The 15,310-nt window shown below is 41.5% G+C and overlaps 1 protein-coding gene across 1 annotated transcript in view; it reads right to left on the bottom strand.

Moving 5' to 3' along the window:
- Window positions 1-8,654: 8,654 nt before the first annotated feature.
- PREP (prolyl endopeptidase) overlaps window positions 8,655-15,310 on the bottom strand; it is an 87,788-nt gene continuing 81,132 nt past the window's right edge. The window contains exons 14-15 of the mRNA XM_054291784.1: window positions 12,547-12,703; window positions 8,655-11,786 (exon numbers count right to left, since the gene is read on the bottom strand). Coding sequence (XP_054147759.1) covers window positions 11,492-11,786; window positions 12,547-12,703 — 452 coding nt within the window. The 3' untranslated portion in view covers window positions 8,655-11,491. The remainder of the gene's footprint in view (window positions 11,787-12,546; window positions 12,704-15,310) is intronic.

The following is a 15,310-nucleotide window of genomic DNA, read 5'->3' as shown; positions in this document are numbered from 1 at the left end:
TCCCTCTGAAGATGTGTCTATGAGATTCATTGTAGCACTATGATAAATGGGCAAGAAGAAGCTAAAAATGAGACGGTATAACCTGAATTGTCTGAAGGGCTTAAGAGAAACCTTCCAGTAAGCTCCTCATACCTTCCTCTTGAGCACCTTTAAACTGAGCTCAGTGCACATGTGGCTCCCAGCAAAGTTACTGGGAAACACAGCAGGAACAGCATCCCACAGTCCCCTTTACTGCTGGGATCATTCCTGCCTCTCCCTGCACGTTCACGGCACCTGCAGCATCCCTAGAGCAGCCCCTGAGGGAAGGGAAGGGAAGGGAAGGGAAGGGAAGGGAAGGGAAGGGAAGGGAAGGGAAGGGAAGGGAAGGGAAGGGAAGGGAAGGGCTCAGCTGCCCTGGGGACGCTGGTGGCTCCTGCCCCTCTCCTGCTGTGCCACTGTGGGCCAGGCTTTGCTTCCTGAACAATGGAAACGACGAAGGAGGCTGAAACCCACAATTTCTCACTACTGTTTCAGACTTGCCCTCGAGGATCAGGGTTTTCCCTGCTGCCTCTGTCTGAGACTGTCAGAAAAAGAGAAACCAAAGCACACAGAAAGGGGAAAAAAAGCCCATTCACTGGGCAGAAGCATTTATAGATGAGACTTAAAACACGGCAAAATCTTGCTCCCAAATAGGGATTTAGGAATACTAGAATGTAACTGCTACAAATCCAACTGAGGACACATGGGGAAGTCTCTCCATCCAGCAGAACTGTCACTGCAGTTAAAGTAATGAGCAAGAGGTCATTGATTTTGGATCAAGGCTGAGAAATAATCCCCCAAGTGCTGTTTAGAACTGGCAAGGATTTGGCAGGAGGCACTGATTAATGCTATTGTACTCTAGCTCCTGTTGAGAGCTTACATGTTTTCAGCAACAATCTGGCAGGAAAAACCAGAGGAGCAGCAGCAGATCCATTCTTTGAAGAAACCTTATAAAAATAAGGGTGGAGCCACACTAAAAATCTCTCCCAGGCATATAACTGCTTTGGAGTAATGTAGGATTATTTACAGCATGAAGGACAGTGAACAACAATATGCTCAAACAGGGCTCCATAATTTAGGACCACACAGTGATGTGTTCATGACACATTCAGTGGAGTGTTGGAAAAGAGTCTCACAAAATGTGGGTAAAATCAAGTAATTTCATTTTCTAATTTCCTCCCTTTTGTAATAGATGTGCTTTTTTGCCTTTTTCTTTCTTCCTGGACAAATGACAATTTTTCTGGAATTAAATAAGAATTTTAGGACATGTGTTTCAGTGAGAAAAAAAACCAAATAGCAAGACATTGAACCCATTTTATGTGAGTTTGACCAGAAAACTGAAAGGGACATTTGCACAAATAGCAGAGGTGGAAAATGGAAGTGAAAAGGCAGAGACTGCTGGCATCAATATCAGTATCTACAGCAGAGTCAGTTAAGTTAGAAGAGAGAAGAAAAAAGAATGAAAGGATCTCAGCTTAATTGCCAGTTGTCAAGCCAGCTTGAAATTGTGTGAGTAGAGCAAAGGATGTGTAGGTATTTAAAGGCATTTCTAGTAACAAGCTGGCACAAGAAGTTTGGTTTTGTTTTCATTAGGAAGCAAAGAGCTCAGGAAACTCCTTGATAGCCCTTGCATGACTCCAAGTAGTAAGGGAGTAGTAGTAATGAGCAGGTACACACATATTCCTTTGCATAAAACCACCTCTGAGCATTTTACCTGTGTCTCTCTTTCAAACACTGCTGCTCAACCTTCCCATGGGCAGCAAAGTCCCCTCAGATCATCAAGGGGATGAAGACACAAGGCCTGAGCACAGAAGGGCATTCCCTTGGCTGAAAAATCCCAGCAGTGGTAGGGTGTCACATTCAGAGAACATGTGAACTTAGTCTTTATAATCTTATTCATTTTTAAATCTTAAATGGCTTCAGACTGCAAGAGCTGGAAAGAGTTTAAGAATGAAGGGAAATATTTCCTTTTTGCAACCATTTCCTCACTTGTCTCCCACCATCTTTCTAGTGTGAACAATCCTCAGGATGTGTCATGGAGACCTGAGAACCATGATGTTTGGAGGCTATTTTCCCTTTGATTTAAACAGTAAATTGTACGTAAAAGTGATTTGCTCCAGTTCAGAGAGGATTGTCCACACCTTTGTGGTAAGGCTCAGACTTCCCAGGACTGGAAGTGAGCAGGTGCAGCAGGGTCTCAGGCTGCCACCTCTCTGCTGCTCTCAGACGCTGTCAGGGATGCCTGCAGGGCGCCCTGGGGGGGGCTGCTGGCTTGGAGCCAGGCGGGGCCTTCCTGGGGATGGGGCACAGCAGCTCCCTGGCCTCGTCCCTTTGCCACATCCCTGTGTTCTCACCCGCCCTGTCACTGAGCGTGGCTCTGATAATGAATGACCTGCAGCTCCCACACTGCTCAAGCACTCAGTTAAATATAGGCACAAAATTAGCAGTGGCAGAACTACCCAAGTGAGGTATACTGAAATATCTCAACAGGTGTTTGAGGGCTCTTTCGTACCATCTATGCTGCAACTTCACAATTACACCAGTGTGAAAATTTCCCTGCTGTTTTTGGATCTGATCTGAAAGTTCATTGCCAAAATGGGAAGATTCACACGGATTGTTGTGCTTTGGATGAGGACTGCCTTCTGCTGCCAGTCATTTTTCAGTTGTGTTGGGGGGGATGGTGTTTCACTCTGAGGAATCCCCAGACTCCTCCGTTCTGTTGGATTTTGTTTGATTTAGATCTTGCTGGCTGTGTTTTCCTGAAATGAGAATAGGGATATGCCAGACATACTATTTGTGTGCCTGCAGGAGATGCTGAAATGAAAACAGCATGAAATTTGCAGGAGGAGAAGCCCACATTGGGGGCCCTGTGTCTCTGAGACAATTACTGGGACAAGTGACTGCTGTAGAGGTGAAATCACCATCAGGGCTGAAAACTCTGCAAACTTCCCATCTTCCAGTGTGGAAAGCATGCACAGGCAGCATCTTTTCATTAGCAATTTCAAGGAATGAGATGGAGGAGATGCACAAGAGGTGGCAGCAGTCTGTGGGGACAGCTTGCCCTGGAGAAAAAATGAGAGAAAGGAAAAAACAACAGAAGCTAAACCACAGCTAGTTCCAGCTAGAACAGCTGATTAAACAGACCAGGAGGAAGTTCAGAGCAGCAGAATGTCTTGGGCATTACTTGTTTGTTAAGTAAGGACATCAAATTATCACAGAAGCAACTGGAGAGAAGGTTTTTTCAGAGCCACAACTTGTGTTCCAAAAGCGTTTCTTTAAAAATCAACAGCTGGAGTTTGCAACAGATGGTCAAAGCACAGTGAAAGCAGGGATTACAACCAGAGGGCAAAATGGGAATTTTAATGCTAGCACCAAACATTCCTGATGGGGGAGATTCAGTGGTCTGTGGATAATAAGCATGCTGTCACAATCCCAGAACTGCCATTTGAGTGAAACAGTCCTTAGGAGGGCCACGTTTGTGGCAACCATATGTCACCCAAGGAGAACAGCTAGTCCTCAGAAACTGGCCCAAGGGATTTCTGAATTTCTAAAAAGCATCTGGGACAGAAAGAAGAGAGAAAATGAAGCAAAACCCCAAGGAAAGGTCTCTCTCTGTGTATGTGTGTGTGTTAGCCTGCAGCTTGTTTGTTTTGCCATAAGCTTTGTAGACATTCTCAGATGCTGAAGCTCTGGGTAATTCAGAGTCGACAAAGTTAAAAAGCAAGAAGGTGGAAAAATGAAAAATTATCAGGTGTAATGTGATTAGAAAATATGAGAACACCTTTTGGAGCTCAAAGGTAAAGAAAATTAGGTATTTTCATGCAAAAGAGTGTAGAGAGAATGGGATGGGAGAATGAGAAGGACAAAGCTGCTGCTGTAAGATATGGGCTCAGAGTCAACAGGAGGATCTGTGTCAGATAGGCTTTAGGTTTTTAAGTCTAAAGCTGTCATTCAGAAAACCCTGTCAGTTCATTGCTTCCCTCCAAAAATATCTCTCCTGCAGGCCAGAAATCTCTCTTGGTAGCCAGAGATCTCTGCTCTGGCAAAGGCCTGACCTGAGCAGGACTTCTTCCCTGCACTCAATGACAGGCCAGGCTGTTTCCTGCCAGCCTCAGGCTTTACAGGCCAGCAGGACACTGAAACAAATGAGCCGGTGGCAGAATTTTGGTAATTCTGTAGAAACTGGGGCTCCCCACCTTTCCTTGCCTTGGCTGCTCTTGCTGGTCCAAGGGGTCTCCTTGCTAGGGGCATCTCCCTTATTTACAGGTCTGTGTGGTCCTGGGCTGGCAAGGCAGGGAGATGAGCTCCATGCTTCTCTTGCAGGGAGGAAAACCCCTGGGAAGCTGGCTTCTAAGCTAAACTGGTATTTGCATCAAAATCTGTGCAGGAGGTAAAGATGACATGTTCTCCCAAAAGGCTTGTGCAGCCTTTGAGGGCTTGACAGAAGAGTAATTAGCTTCCCTAGATGTCTGCTGTCATCCTGAACAGTGGAGAAAACCCACAAATGAGATGAGCAGGCTAAAAATCTTGGGAAAAAATAGCTTTGAGTGCAGATGTTTAAAGGAGGAGAAAGGTAGCCTCTGTAATTTGGCAGCATTCAGGCCCTCTGCTGAGGCAGGGCAGGTGGTCCTGGACACCTCAAATTCCAAATTTATTTCCAGGGTTCCTATGTAAGCCCATTTTTCTCCACAGACAAGACCCAGGTCACAGAACCAAGCATCCAGAATCACTAAGGTTGGAAAAGACCTCAAACCTTTGACTGTTCACTACCTTGTCAACTACACCATAGCACTGAGTCCAGCTGTTTCCTGAACACCTCCAGGGATGGTGACTCCAGCACTCCCCTGGGCAGTCCATTCCAATGCTTAACAACCCTTTCTGTGAAAAAATTATTTCCCATGTCCAATTTGAACCTCCCCTGGCACAGACTGAGGTAACAACCTCTGAGTTTTACCATGGCCCCCATGGTAAAATGATTAAGACTTCTTTCTTGAACCTTAATTCAGGAGAGGAGTCTCCCACTAATCAGAACCTAACAGGGAACAAGTATCAAAAATAAATGAAAACAATCCAAATTTTCTAATGAAATATTCTAAATAACTGTCTAACTCATTAGCTGGAAGCAATTCTGTAAATTTGGTACCCTTCCCCCTCATTTGACTTCCTCTGGCAATCACAGTGCCTGGAAGGCTCCACCAGGCAGGAGGATTGGGCAGCAGGCCCATGGCAGCAAATGCTTTAATGACTGGGTTGTTGTGTGAGTGACTGTCATCTGTGAGAGGAGGATGTTTTCCAGTTTGTCCTTGGCAGCTGAAGCTTTGCTGAAGGATTACCACATTACAAAGATGGGGAATTTAAAGAATTGCTTTTGCTTTTTGGCATTTTGAGTGATGTGTGCTCTTATGAAGTTCAGATTTGGAGCCAGACTTCCTTGAAGCTCAAGGAGAGCTGAGCATCTCTAATTAGGAAAAGTAATCCCTTTAATTTCAAATAACAGCTGGAGGCTTGTTTACATACAGTCAACCACAGAGGTTTCTCAAGATCTTCAGTCTACAGGCAGTGATCATCTACTTTCACTCATTTCACTGTTTTACTGTTATGTGAAGTTTTTCTAGTTCAGTCTGGAAAAAAGCAGCTTTGGGCTGACCTAACTGTGGCTTTCAGTACAGGTAGGAAGCCTACAAGAAAGATGGAGAGAGACTTTTTACAAGGGCATGTAGTGAGAGGACAAGGGGGGATGGCTTCAAACCAAAAGAGGGTAGGTTTAGATTAGATATGAGGAATAAACTCTTCATATGAGGGTGGTGAGGAACTGGAACAGGTCATCCAGAGAAGCTGTGAATGCCTCTTTCTTTAAGTGTTCAAGACCATGTTGGATGGGATCCTGAGCACCCTGGTCTAGAGTGGAAAGTGTCCCTGCCCAGAGCACGGTAGCTGGACCTGGATGATCCTTAAGGTCCCTTCCAAACAAAACCGTTTTATGATTCTACCTGTGCCTACTCAGTGAAACACAAAATGAAAGGTAACCCATTCAGGAGCTGAAGCTTGGGTCCCCTATCAGTGGTCTTAGGTCTACAGCTTTATGCCACTTATGATGAAAACATGGTTTTAATGCTGAGAAACTGTTGGAGAATTTTGCTCAGAAATGGCTTATAGAGTTTTGTTCAGACATGCCATAATCATATACAGCTGATGGAAAAGTAAAAGGCAGCTGTGAGGAGCAAATTATCAAAGCCTGTTTCTGTAAACAACTAAGTTCTCAGGCACATTTCTATAAACAGCAGAGTTCTCAGGCTGTTTTTTCATAACAGGTAAGCATTCTGTCCTTGGCTGTTTTGGGAAAGTAAAAGTGACAGACATGGAGGCCTTGAGAACCATTCATATCAGGGTGAGAAAACAAATCTTGGTTTCAATAACAAACCACAGGTATTGAAAACAAAAGGAGGGATTGATGTGTAATCTGCAGCCTATGATGAGCTCGGGTTTTGCAATATGTATGAGCTTAATTAACACTGTTATAAAATGTGCCTGCTGGATCAATAAATCGGAGTTCGATGCTGATCAAAGGATGGGTCATCTCCCTTCGCCTCCACAAGACACTTAAAACTAAACCAAAGTTTCAGCAGCAAAATGTTAATTATGGACACTAAATATATGAAGTAGGAAGTATTTAACAACCTGGCCCAGTATTTATTTTTACTGAAAGAAATATCTGCACACACCTAGATCACAAAGCTTGTTCTACAGCAGAGCTTCCTCTGAAACAGCAGTACCACCAGAAAACAACACATTTTGTTGTTTTGAAATGACACTGTTTCATTTGAAACAATCAGAAGACAATAAGTATTGTTTATCTGCTTCTGTTACTGTTCCAAAGGATTCTGAAGAGTCAAATGCCCAAGCTCTTTATTCAGTTTCTTCCTCAGGAAGGAAACAACAGTCCAAGTCACAGCATTTTGTCACTTGGTGCCACAATGACATGCTCTTGTTGCACACTAGAAATGGCCTAAAATAATAAATCAGCATGGGTAACAGTTTTTCACCAGCTAAGCACTCCCCAAACTTGTAAAAAATTGCCTTAACTGGTGTAAAACTAACTAATGAATAAACTCCTCTGTTATTTAGTATGTTCATGGTAGTTAGCACTATAAATACCTACCTAGGACACATCTTGCTTAAAACAGCATGTGTTCTCCCACCTTAGGGGCTTCAAGAATCGTAGCTCCTTCCTTTTTGCACACAGAAGGCCTGGGAGGCATTGAAAGCAGTGCACAAACACAAATAAGAGTTTTCTGAGCAGCATGTGGCCAGCTGGAAATGTTTAGTGAAGTCACCACACTCTGACTCTTGCTATTCAGACTTTCAGCATTAAACTTCCACTGCAATGGGTAAGAGCATGAGCACCAAGTTTGTTCCTTGCCTCCCTTACTCCTGGTAACAAGGCAGAGGGATGTCAACAGAAAAGAGATTCTCACTAATACACTGTTGCTTAGCTTTGGCTTTAAATGTTGAGTTTTCAGTATTCTTATTGAAAATTAGGAGAAACAGTCAAACCACAGTCCTCCTAGTCCAGAATTTCATTAAATTTCTGTGCCAGTAGCTAGTCCAGCTTGCACTGAGGGACTCTGTCACTAGGATTGCCCTCCTGTGAATAAACTGAAGACATGAGCCTATTCAGAATTTTCTATTCATGGATAATGCTATCTTGAGGACACACTATAGTTATCTTCAGGGACATGAGAACTGGAAGGCTACCCCACATCACTCTTCTGCAAGGGCAAGCTAAAAAAAGCCTGAGCAATGCCTTTTTTTTTTTCCTTCTCTCCTGGCATATCTGAAGGCAGAAGTAATTAACACAAGGAAAAATGAACAAAGATGCCAAACCTGGCTGTTCAAACCTATCCAAATTCTGAGAGGTCTGTACAAAGAGACAATTGCCCAAAAGTGGTCTACTAAAGATTTTCGAAGTAGAAGAGCTTGGCAGAAAATTGTCTGGTTGTTTATTAGGCTGGAGTCCAAGTCCTTCCCTTGGCCTTCCCCCTAAATCCTACTCAGTTTGGAAAACCCCTTTCACAGGAGAGACTGTCAGGAAGTCTATAAGCAGATCTTTAGGCAATCCTGAGGGGCAACCTCCGGCTAAAAATAAATAAATGACCTGGCAACACTGATCACTGAAAGCTGCTGCTGGCTGTGCTGAGTCCAGAAGTGCTGCTGCTCATCTTTCTGCCTCCCTACAGACAGATGGCAAAGCAGAGCCAAGTCAGGAAAATCCTGCTCCAGAAGCTCTAGGTGCCAGGGACAGGTATCTATCTCCAAACTCCCTCTTGAGCACCCTCTATTCTTACATACCCACTGCCAGCTGCCCTCTTCCATCCCTAGATTAGAGAGTGCAGCTCCCAGCTGAAATCAGTGCATACATACTCATAAATATATCTATACATACACATCTATCTTTTTTTCCAGCTACCAAAATGTAAATCAATTCCAATGCAAAGGAATTAAAATCTCTCTCTCTGTAAAGAATATGAAGACTCTCAGCTTTTAAAAAGACTTCTGACCTTTTTCACATAAATCGACTCTAATGCAAATGTACATTCATGGGAGGAAAGACAACTAAGATATCTTTACATCAGTTGTGAAGACTATTAAGATAATTATGTAAAAAGTTCATTTATTTCTACATAAAGCCAGATTTTTTTCATGCAACATAAGCCTCTTACAGGGCTTTTTTTGGGAGGTTGGATCTTGGTGCAAAACATCAGTATTTCTTTTTCTAAGGTGGTTTTGAAAAAGCAGATATCTGGGAGGTTACCTTGCCCAGCTTGTGAATTTTGCTTCACATACTGGAAATATTGACCATAAAACAAGATAAAAGAGTGTCTTCATAAAACAGAGTTTCCACTATAGAGAAAATAACCTTGAAACTAGATTAATAGAAATTTCATTATGTTTTATACAGCAGGAATGGTTTGACTCCAGGTCTATTTAATCAAAACCCCAAAGGTTTAAATCCCACTATATTACAAGAGCATTACTCTCTCAGAGTTAATTACAGATTCCAGTTGGAGTATGACCCTGTCTGCCTCAAATCAGCAACTCAGGTAACAGGACAGCTTTGCAACATCACTTTTTGGGCACCTGAATCCTGAATGTGGCACAGCTGATTAAGATCAAATAAATGTTGACGTGGTGACCCTGTTAGAAAAACACAATGCCTTTCCAGTGCTCTGGAACATTTACTTTGTGAGTGGTGTCTCCAGCAAGCAGCTCCACCTTCAGTACTTCTGACTGCCACTCAGAAATGTTTGTTTCCAAAGTGCCCAGATTATGGGTCATCTGTCATGACACTGAGTCATTCAGGGAACTCAGCCTAAACAGAAAGCTTCACAAGGAAAAGGAGTTACTTTTAACCTGTGCCAGAAGTTTTGTGCTTGAGCAACTGAAAAACAAGGAAAAGCATTTTTAGGAACAGGCCTAGAGATGACTGAGCTGGCTGTACTCAGGTATTTGCAATTCAATGCATGGACACAGTTCAGCTCTATTTCTTGAATGTCTGAGGACCATGTTTCCACACACCTATCCTGCAAAGGTGAACTGGGTACTGCCCTCTTGACAGAAACCACACATTCAATAGAAGGCTACATGCCACAGCTATGAATATTTCAAATGGAGATGGCACAGCTTTATGTGCTTTGTTTCTGCCACGTGGGAAAGCTGTTGAAAATTTCTAGATGATCAAAGAAAGCAATTCATACACCTCTGGGAAAAGAGGGATGCTGAATCTGTACCCTGTTTTCACAGCCTGGAAGGAAAAAAAAAATCAACCCTCCCTCAACTCTCTACTCTGACTGTTTAATTCAATGCTGTGATCAGAGTGCAAAAGTTTACAGAGTATCTTGTAAACAACTCTAATGCCCATGGATCCCAAATAAACCCCAGATCACATACAGATATTAGGTGTGGTATTTCATTTGAAAACAGAAATAAATTTTTATTTTCTCCTAAAATCAAATTAGCCATACCTAATAAGGCCTGGAGAGGATAATCTTTCCTGGACTCCAGAGAGAATCAAAAGAAGTCCAGATCATGAGGGAAACACAGAGTGACTCTGGTACAAATTTATTTTAATTTTGCTGCTCTTTAGAGCATTGCCCTCTCTTTAAATACCACTCCTTCCTCTTCCTGCATCAAGACACTGTTTGTTTAGAGATAAAACTCCTGAGCCCAGAGTAAAAATATTATCCTTAGGGTCTAAAAATATGAATGCAATGACAAGCATGACTCTGGAAGATTACATCAGTTCATCCAAAAATGAGAAACACTGATGTTTTGTGGAGGAGCAGCAAGACTAATAATAGTTGATAGAATATTTTTTTCTGTGCAAAATCAAACTGTAATTCCTGCAGTGCATCAGAGATTAAACAGGAAGCAAATGCTCACATCTACTTTACAGCTCTACACCTAGATGGGAAAAATGACAGTTCAAATAATGTCCCTGTGTCAAGTCATAGGGGAGTCTGACTATGAGCTCTTGCTGTTTTGCAGCCAAAACTAGGTTATATAGGCATGTTCAGATTCTGCCTTGTTAGAGAATGTCCTGTGAGAAGCATCAGCAAAAAACGGAACCTGAATAATCTGGACAAAGCTGTGGCTTTGGGTTGGAGTGGGGTTTTTTATTTTGTTTTGTGTTAGCTTATATTTTGTTCATTTATTTAAATCAGTGCCTGTTCTACTCTTCAGAAACAGTTAAAGAAATAATTTCATATGGGTTGTTGGAGAGTATCTGTATAGCTTGACTGAGATTACAGTGAGAATCTAAGATTTCATCAAGTTTTTCAGCCTCCACTCTTCTGTGCAGAAATAAATGGCAGAAGAGAAGACTGGTGACATTTTGAAGTCTCTTTGGAAAGAAAGAACAATTTAGCAAAATCATTATTATAGACTGTAACACGTTTATGAACAGAATGTAATATAAGCTTTTTAATAATATTTGACTTAACTGGATTACCATCTCTTCAGTTTTTCATGGTTATCACTGAACACCTTCAATTTACATTCTTAAATAAATTACTGTGTAAATAAAATATGCTCAGAGATCTTGTATGTGAACAGTACTTACATTTAATTACAAATGATCTGGATATGTTTATAGGTGAAATACATTAAAACTGTTTACAGGAAATAAGCTCAAATAGCACTAATTTTGAAATCTAAATTTTCACAACAGTACTGAGAGTAGCTCAGCTATTTTTTTGAACATGCTTTTCAAAATGGAATTTGGAATGCAGTAGAAAAAAAATCAAAGAAATGCCAAAAAGAAGGAAGCACAGAAGATGAAAACTCCATAGCAGGTTGGATCAATAAAATATTAAACTGTAGTTCTTAAATGTAAGTACTACACCATGTTGTAGTGTGGCTGTTCTTTAATGTTAAAGCCCTTGTTTTCTAAAGGAGACAGCAATAAGCACTTTTCCTATTCAATCCACTCAAGATTTAGACATCGTGCTACAAAAGCAAACATATCTGACACTTCTTCTATAACTTTAGCAGTTGGCTTTCCTGCTCCATGGCCAGCCTTGGTGTCAACGTGGATGAGAAGGGGATTGGTTTGTTTGCTGCTCCGGCCCACAATGTACTGCAGGGTGGCGATGAACTTGAGAGAGTGCAGAGGGACCACGCGGTCGTCGTGGTCTGCTGTGAGCAGCAGCGTGGAGGGATACTGGATGCCATCTTCTTCTGGCAGCTTGACATTGTGAAGTGGAGAGTACCTGAGAAAAACACACAGATGTTTTCATATCTCTTTTCTCAAGACCCAACAAGAAGGTCCTTTCCTACTGAAACCATCACAGTGGTGTTTGTTAGCACTCAGAATAGAAAAGTTCTCAGTTACATTAATCAGAATTGTGCTAATGGCAACAGATATGCAATAGGGGCCACAGATCTCTGCTCTGAAATGTAACGCAAGTACATTTCTTTATTTCTAAGAGAGACGTATGTGTACATCTCACAGGAATGCCCAAAATATCAGGAGAAGCCAGCAGGGAAACTGCAGGGAAACCTGTCAAGTCCATAACAGGATCCATCCTGCTGGAAACAGGGAAATTGAGACTCTCAACAGAAGCTGAGAAATTAATTAAGATCCTATTATGGTTTAGTACAAATAAATCCAACCCACATTGTATATACAATTCACAATGGTGACTGTCTCTCCCTCATGGTAAAAAATACAATTGATGTAGTGGTCCACTTGAGAATATTCTGTTGTAATAGCCTAAAAGAGTCATTATTCAGAAAGAAAACCTTACGAGCTGTTAAAAGCTGCTAGGAGCACAAGGTCTTTGAAAACAGGACCACTTGATTCAACAGGACTTTGGTTCAAAACTGACTTGTAAGGGAATGCTGAACTCCCCAAATTCAGTGTGGGAATGGATGAAGGAATCACTAGAACAGATACTGATCATGACAACTGGAAAGGTTTGAGCAGACTGTGTGTTTTAACAGCCACAGACAAGATGTGAAGGCACTCACTTGCGCAGCCATTCGAACTGCTCCTTGCAGTCAGAGCAGCCATAGTCAGTGGTCCAGGCATGGCCGATGGTGTACTTGTGGAATTTCAGCATGTCCATCACTCCCACTTGGGCAATGGCACAGCCAAACAGGTCAGGGCGCTGGTTGGCACAGGCAGCTTCAGCAGGAGAACAATGCCATTAGTATTCAGGTCTTAAAGAATTAAGTTCAACAGTAAAAAGTTCACTACAAGGTCGTACTGGGTGTAGGCTGTCAGTGAATATGAAGTCAAATAGAGTTTCAAGCAAAACTGTAAGCAAATACACAAATGGATAAAAAACATAACTCTGAAAAATGGTACATTCTAAAGAACTTAAGAGCCATTTCTGTGCTCTTCAGACACCAAACATGTCGTTCTGCGAACACTGCCTTTCAAACCACCAAATTAGGACTAAAGGAGAAATCAACTTTTAAAGCACGTGAGATTTTGAACTACTGAACTGAAGGTACCTAAACCATTCGCTGTTTAAACTTTTAATATTAGTTTCAAGAAAGAAAAGGGCATTAAGGATCAAAAGCCCTCCATTTACTGATGAAAGTTGTCTTCCATAATTACTATGTAAACCCATAAGAAAAGTTTTGTTAAAAGCAGACTGTTACAAAAAGGTGGAATAACCTCAAATTAACAAAGTGAATTGCTGCTGTATTTTCTTGTTTTACGATTTTTATCTTCCTACAACTGGAAGGGACAATTTCTTTAAGAATAATGCTTGCCTCTTATGTTTTAAAAACAACTGCAATAGCTCCATCAAGCTGAGTATTCAAGGTATAAAAGTGGCAAGTGGGAGATCTCTCCTGTAAATTATTATCTGATGAACTAGTTATTTCAGTTTTCTCCGAGCTGGAGGTAAGCCATCCTATAAAAAAAGCCATCAAAACACACATCCCCTGTAAATACAACTGTTTCCTCTCTTACTGTTTATTCATTCAGTGTTTATCATAGCCTGTAAGTAAGTTCTTCAATTCCAATTCCTGTTTCTTGATTTAAACCTTTTCCCTGCTGATTTTACAAATTCCTCTGCCTTTTTTGAATTTTAAGAAACAAGATCACTGAAATTTTCACTACTACAGTGGATCCCAGAATTCCTTAATTAATTCAGAACTATTCACTGTGCATCCACATGTAGGTATGATCTTTCCCAGATTATTCTTATTTCGTTTTTGTCCATTGTGAAAATGGATTGATTATCACCACTCTTTGCCTCCTGCTAACCATGACATTGCTATGACACGACTTTGCTTCCAGCTTAGCAAGGACTTTCTTTCACAGCTTTTGAAAATCCAAGAATAGCTCCTCACCTAGATCACTGTTACAAGGCCCATATCCAGCCTGACTCCTTCAGATAGCTCCAATACGTTTGAAAGCTGCAACTTCAGCCTGCAGAATTTTTTCTTTTAGGTCTTATTTATTGGCATTCATTTATTAGCTTGCCCACTAGAGAAATCAGATTTACTCATCTGCAGCTTGTGGATCACCATGAACCATTTAAAACTTGGCATTACACCTGCCCCCTTCTGTTCCTCAGATATTCAGGCTTAGTAGCCTGCAATTTCGTACCAGAGTTCACTTAGGATCCTGCATGTGCACCATCTGGTCCTGGCAACACACTGCTTTTCATGGATTGATGCATTCCAAAGCCTTTCCTGCTGATGCTTCAACTGGAGTCAGCTCCCCAGAATATTCCCCATGAAGACAGATCCGTGCAGGGAACCCCCCACCCTCTCCTCAGGAGGGAACATCAAAACAAACAGACCATTTAGTTGTTCTGCTTTGCAATTAATTTCCTTTAATGCTCCTTTTACATCTCACTAACCTGCAAGTCCCACAGATCATCTGGCCAGCTTCCTGCCTCTGATGAGCACAGAAAAATGTCACTGCTAATCTTAAAATTGGAACCAATTTTCTCATCAGTCTCCTGTGGTCTGTCTGTCTCTGCCAAGAGTTTACACTACACCCTATTTCCTTCATTTAAACTTTCTGAAAAATGAAATTTTACTTCTGGTCATCTCTGATATGTAACTATGCTAGAATTATGAGTAATTTCCATAGGTACATATAGTGCCTTAAAGAGATGCTATGTAAAAGATCTTCAGGTTTTAACCTAAAGATCAGATCCCTCCTCTTCAAGCTATTTTCTTTTATGAACATAAATTGTATTGTGGTAGGAACAAAAGCCAAAACAACTAGCATAACATTTTACTTTAATACTCTTTATTTCAGAGTGTGTCTTGAAGCACTGTCTGTTGCTCAGGATTTTGGAAGAAATTGCTCCTTGCTATTTCCTTACATAGTAACTTCAGTGAGAAATCTGAAGTACGGAGACACTCATCCATGCACATGACACCTTTTCAATTAGCCATAATAATTATATGCATTAATAAAGTGGAATCTGGAACAACAATTAATTTGTGTATTTTATGCCCCTGTACATAACTTTGGGTTTTAAAATTCAGTATGAAAATAAGCCCTCAAAATGTCAGAACTGGTTTTGTCCAGGCAAACATCAGAGGTCCAACACTGCATTTGCAGGGAGGTTTTCAGCTCACAGCTGTGCTGCTCTGCTCAGCTTGGGGATCACACTGCAGGACAGGGAAGTCTTGTTTTGCAGTTGAATGAGGCAAGATGAGCTCAGGGCTCTGCAGTCCTCAGTCACCTCCTGTTAGTCTGACTGAAAGGAAACAGTATTTTGGAAGAGTGACAATACTCCTCCTTGTCAGCTCTTTC

This window comes from Melozone crissalis, unplaced genomic scaffold (genome assembly GCF_028551555.1).
Source record: "Melozone crissalis strain CALT ecotype California unplaced genomic scaffold, PUWL_Pcris_2 ptg000106l_1, whole genome shotgun sequence".
NCBI classification, from domain to species: Eukaryota; Metazoa; Chordata; class Aves; order Passeriformes; family Passerellidae; genus Melozone; species Melozone crissalis.
The sequence above is the reverse complement of the archived record's forward strand: the minus strand, read 5'-3'. Positions and strand labels throughout refer to the sequence as shown.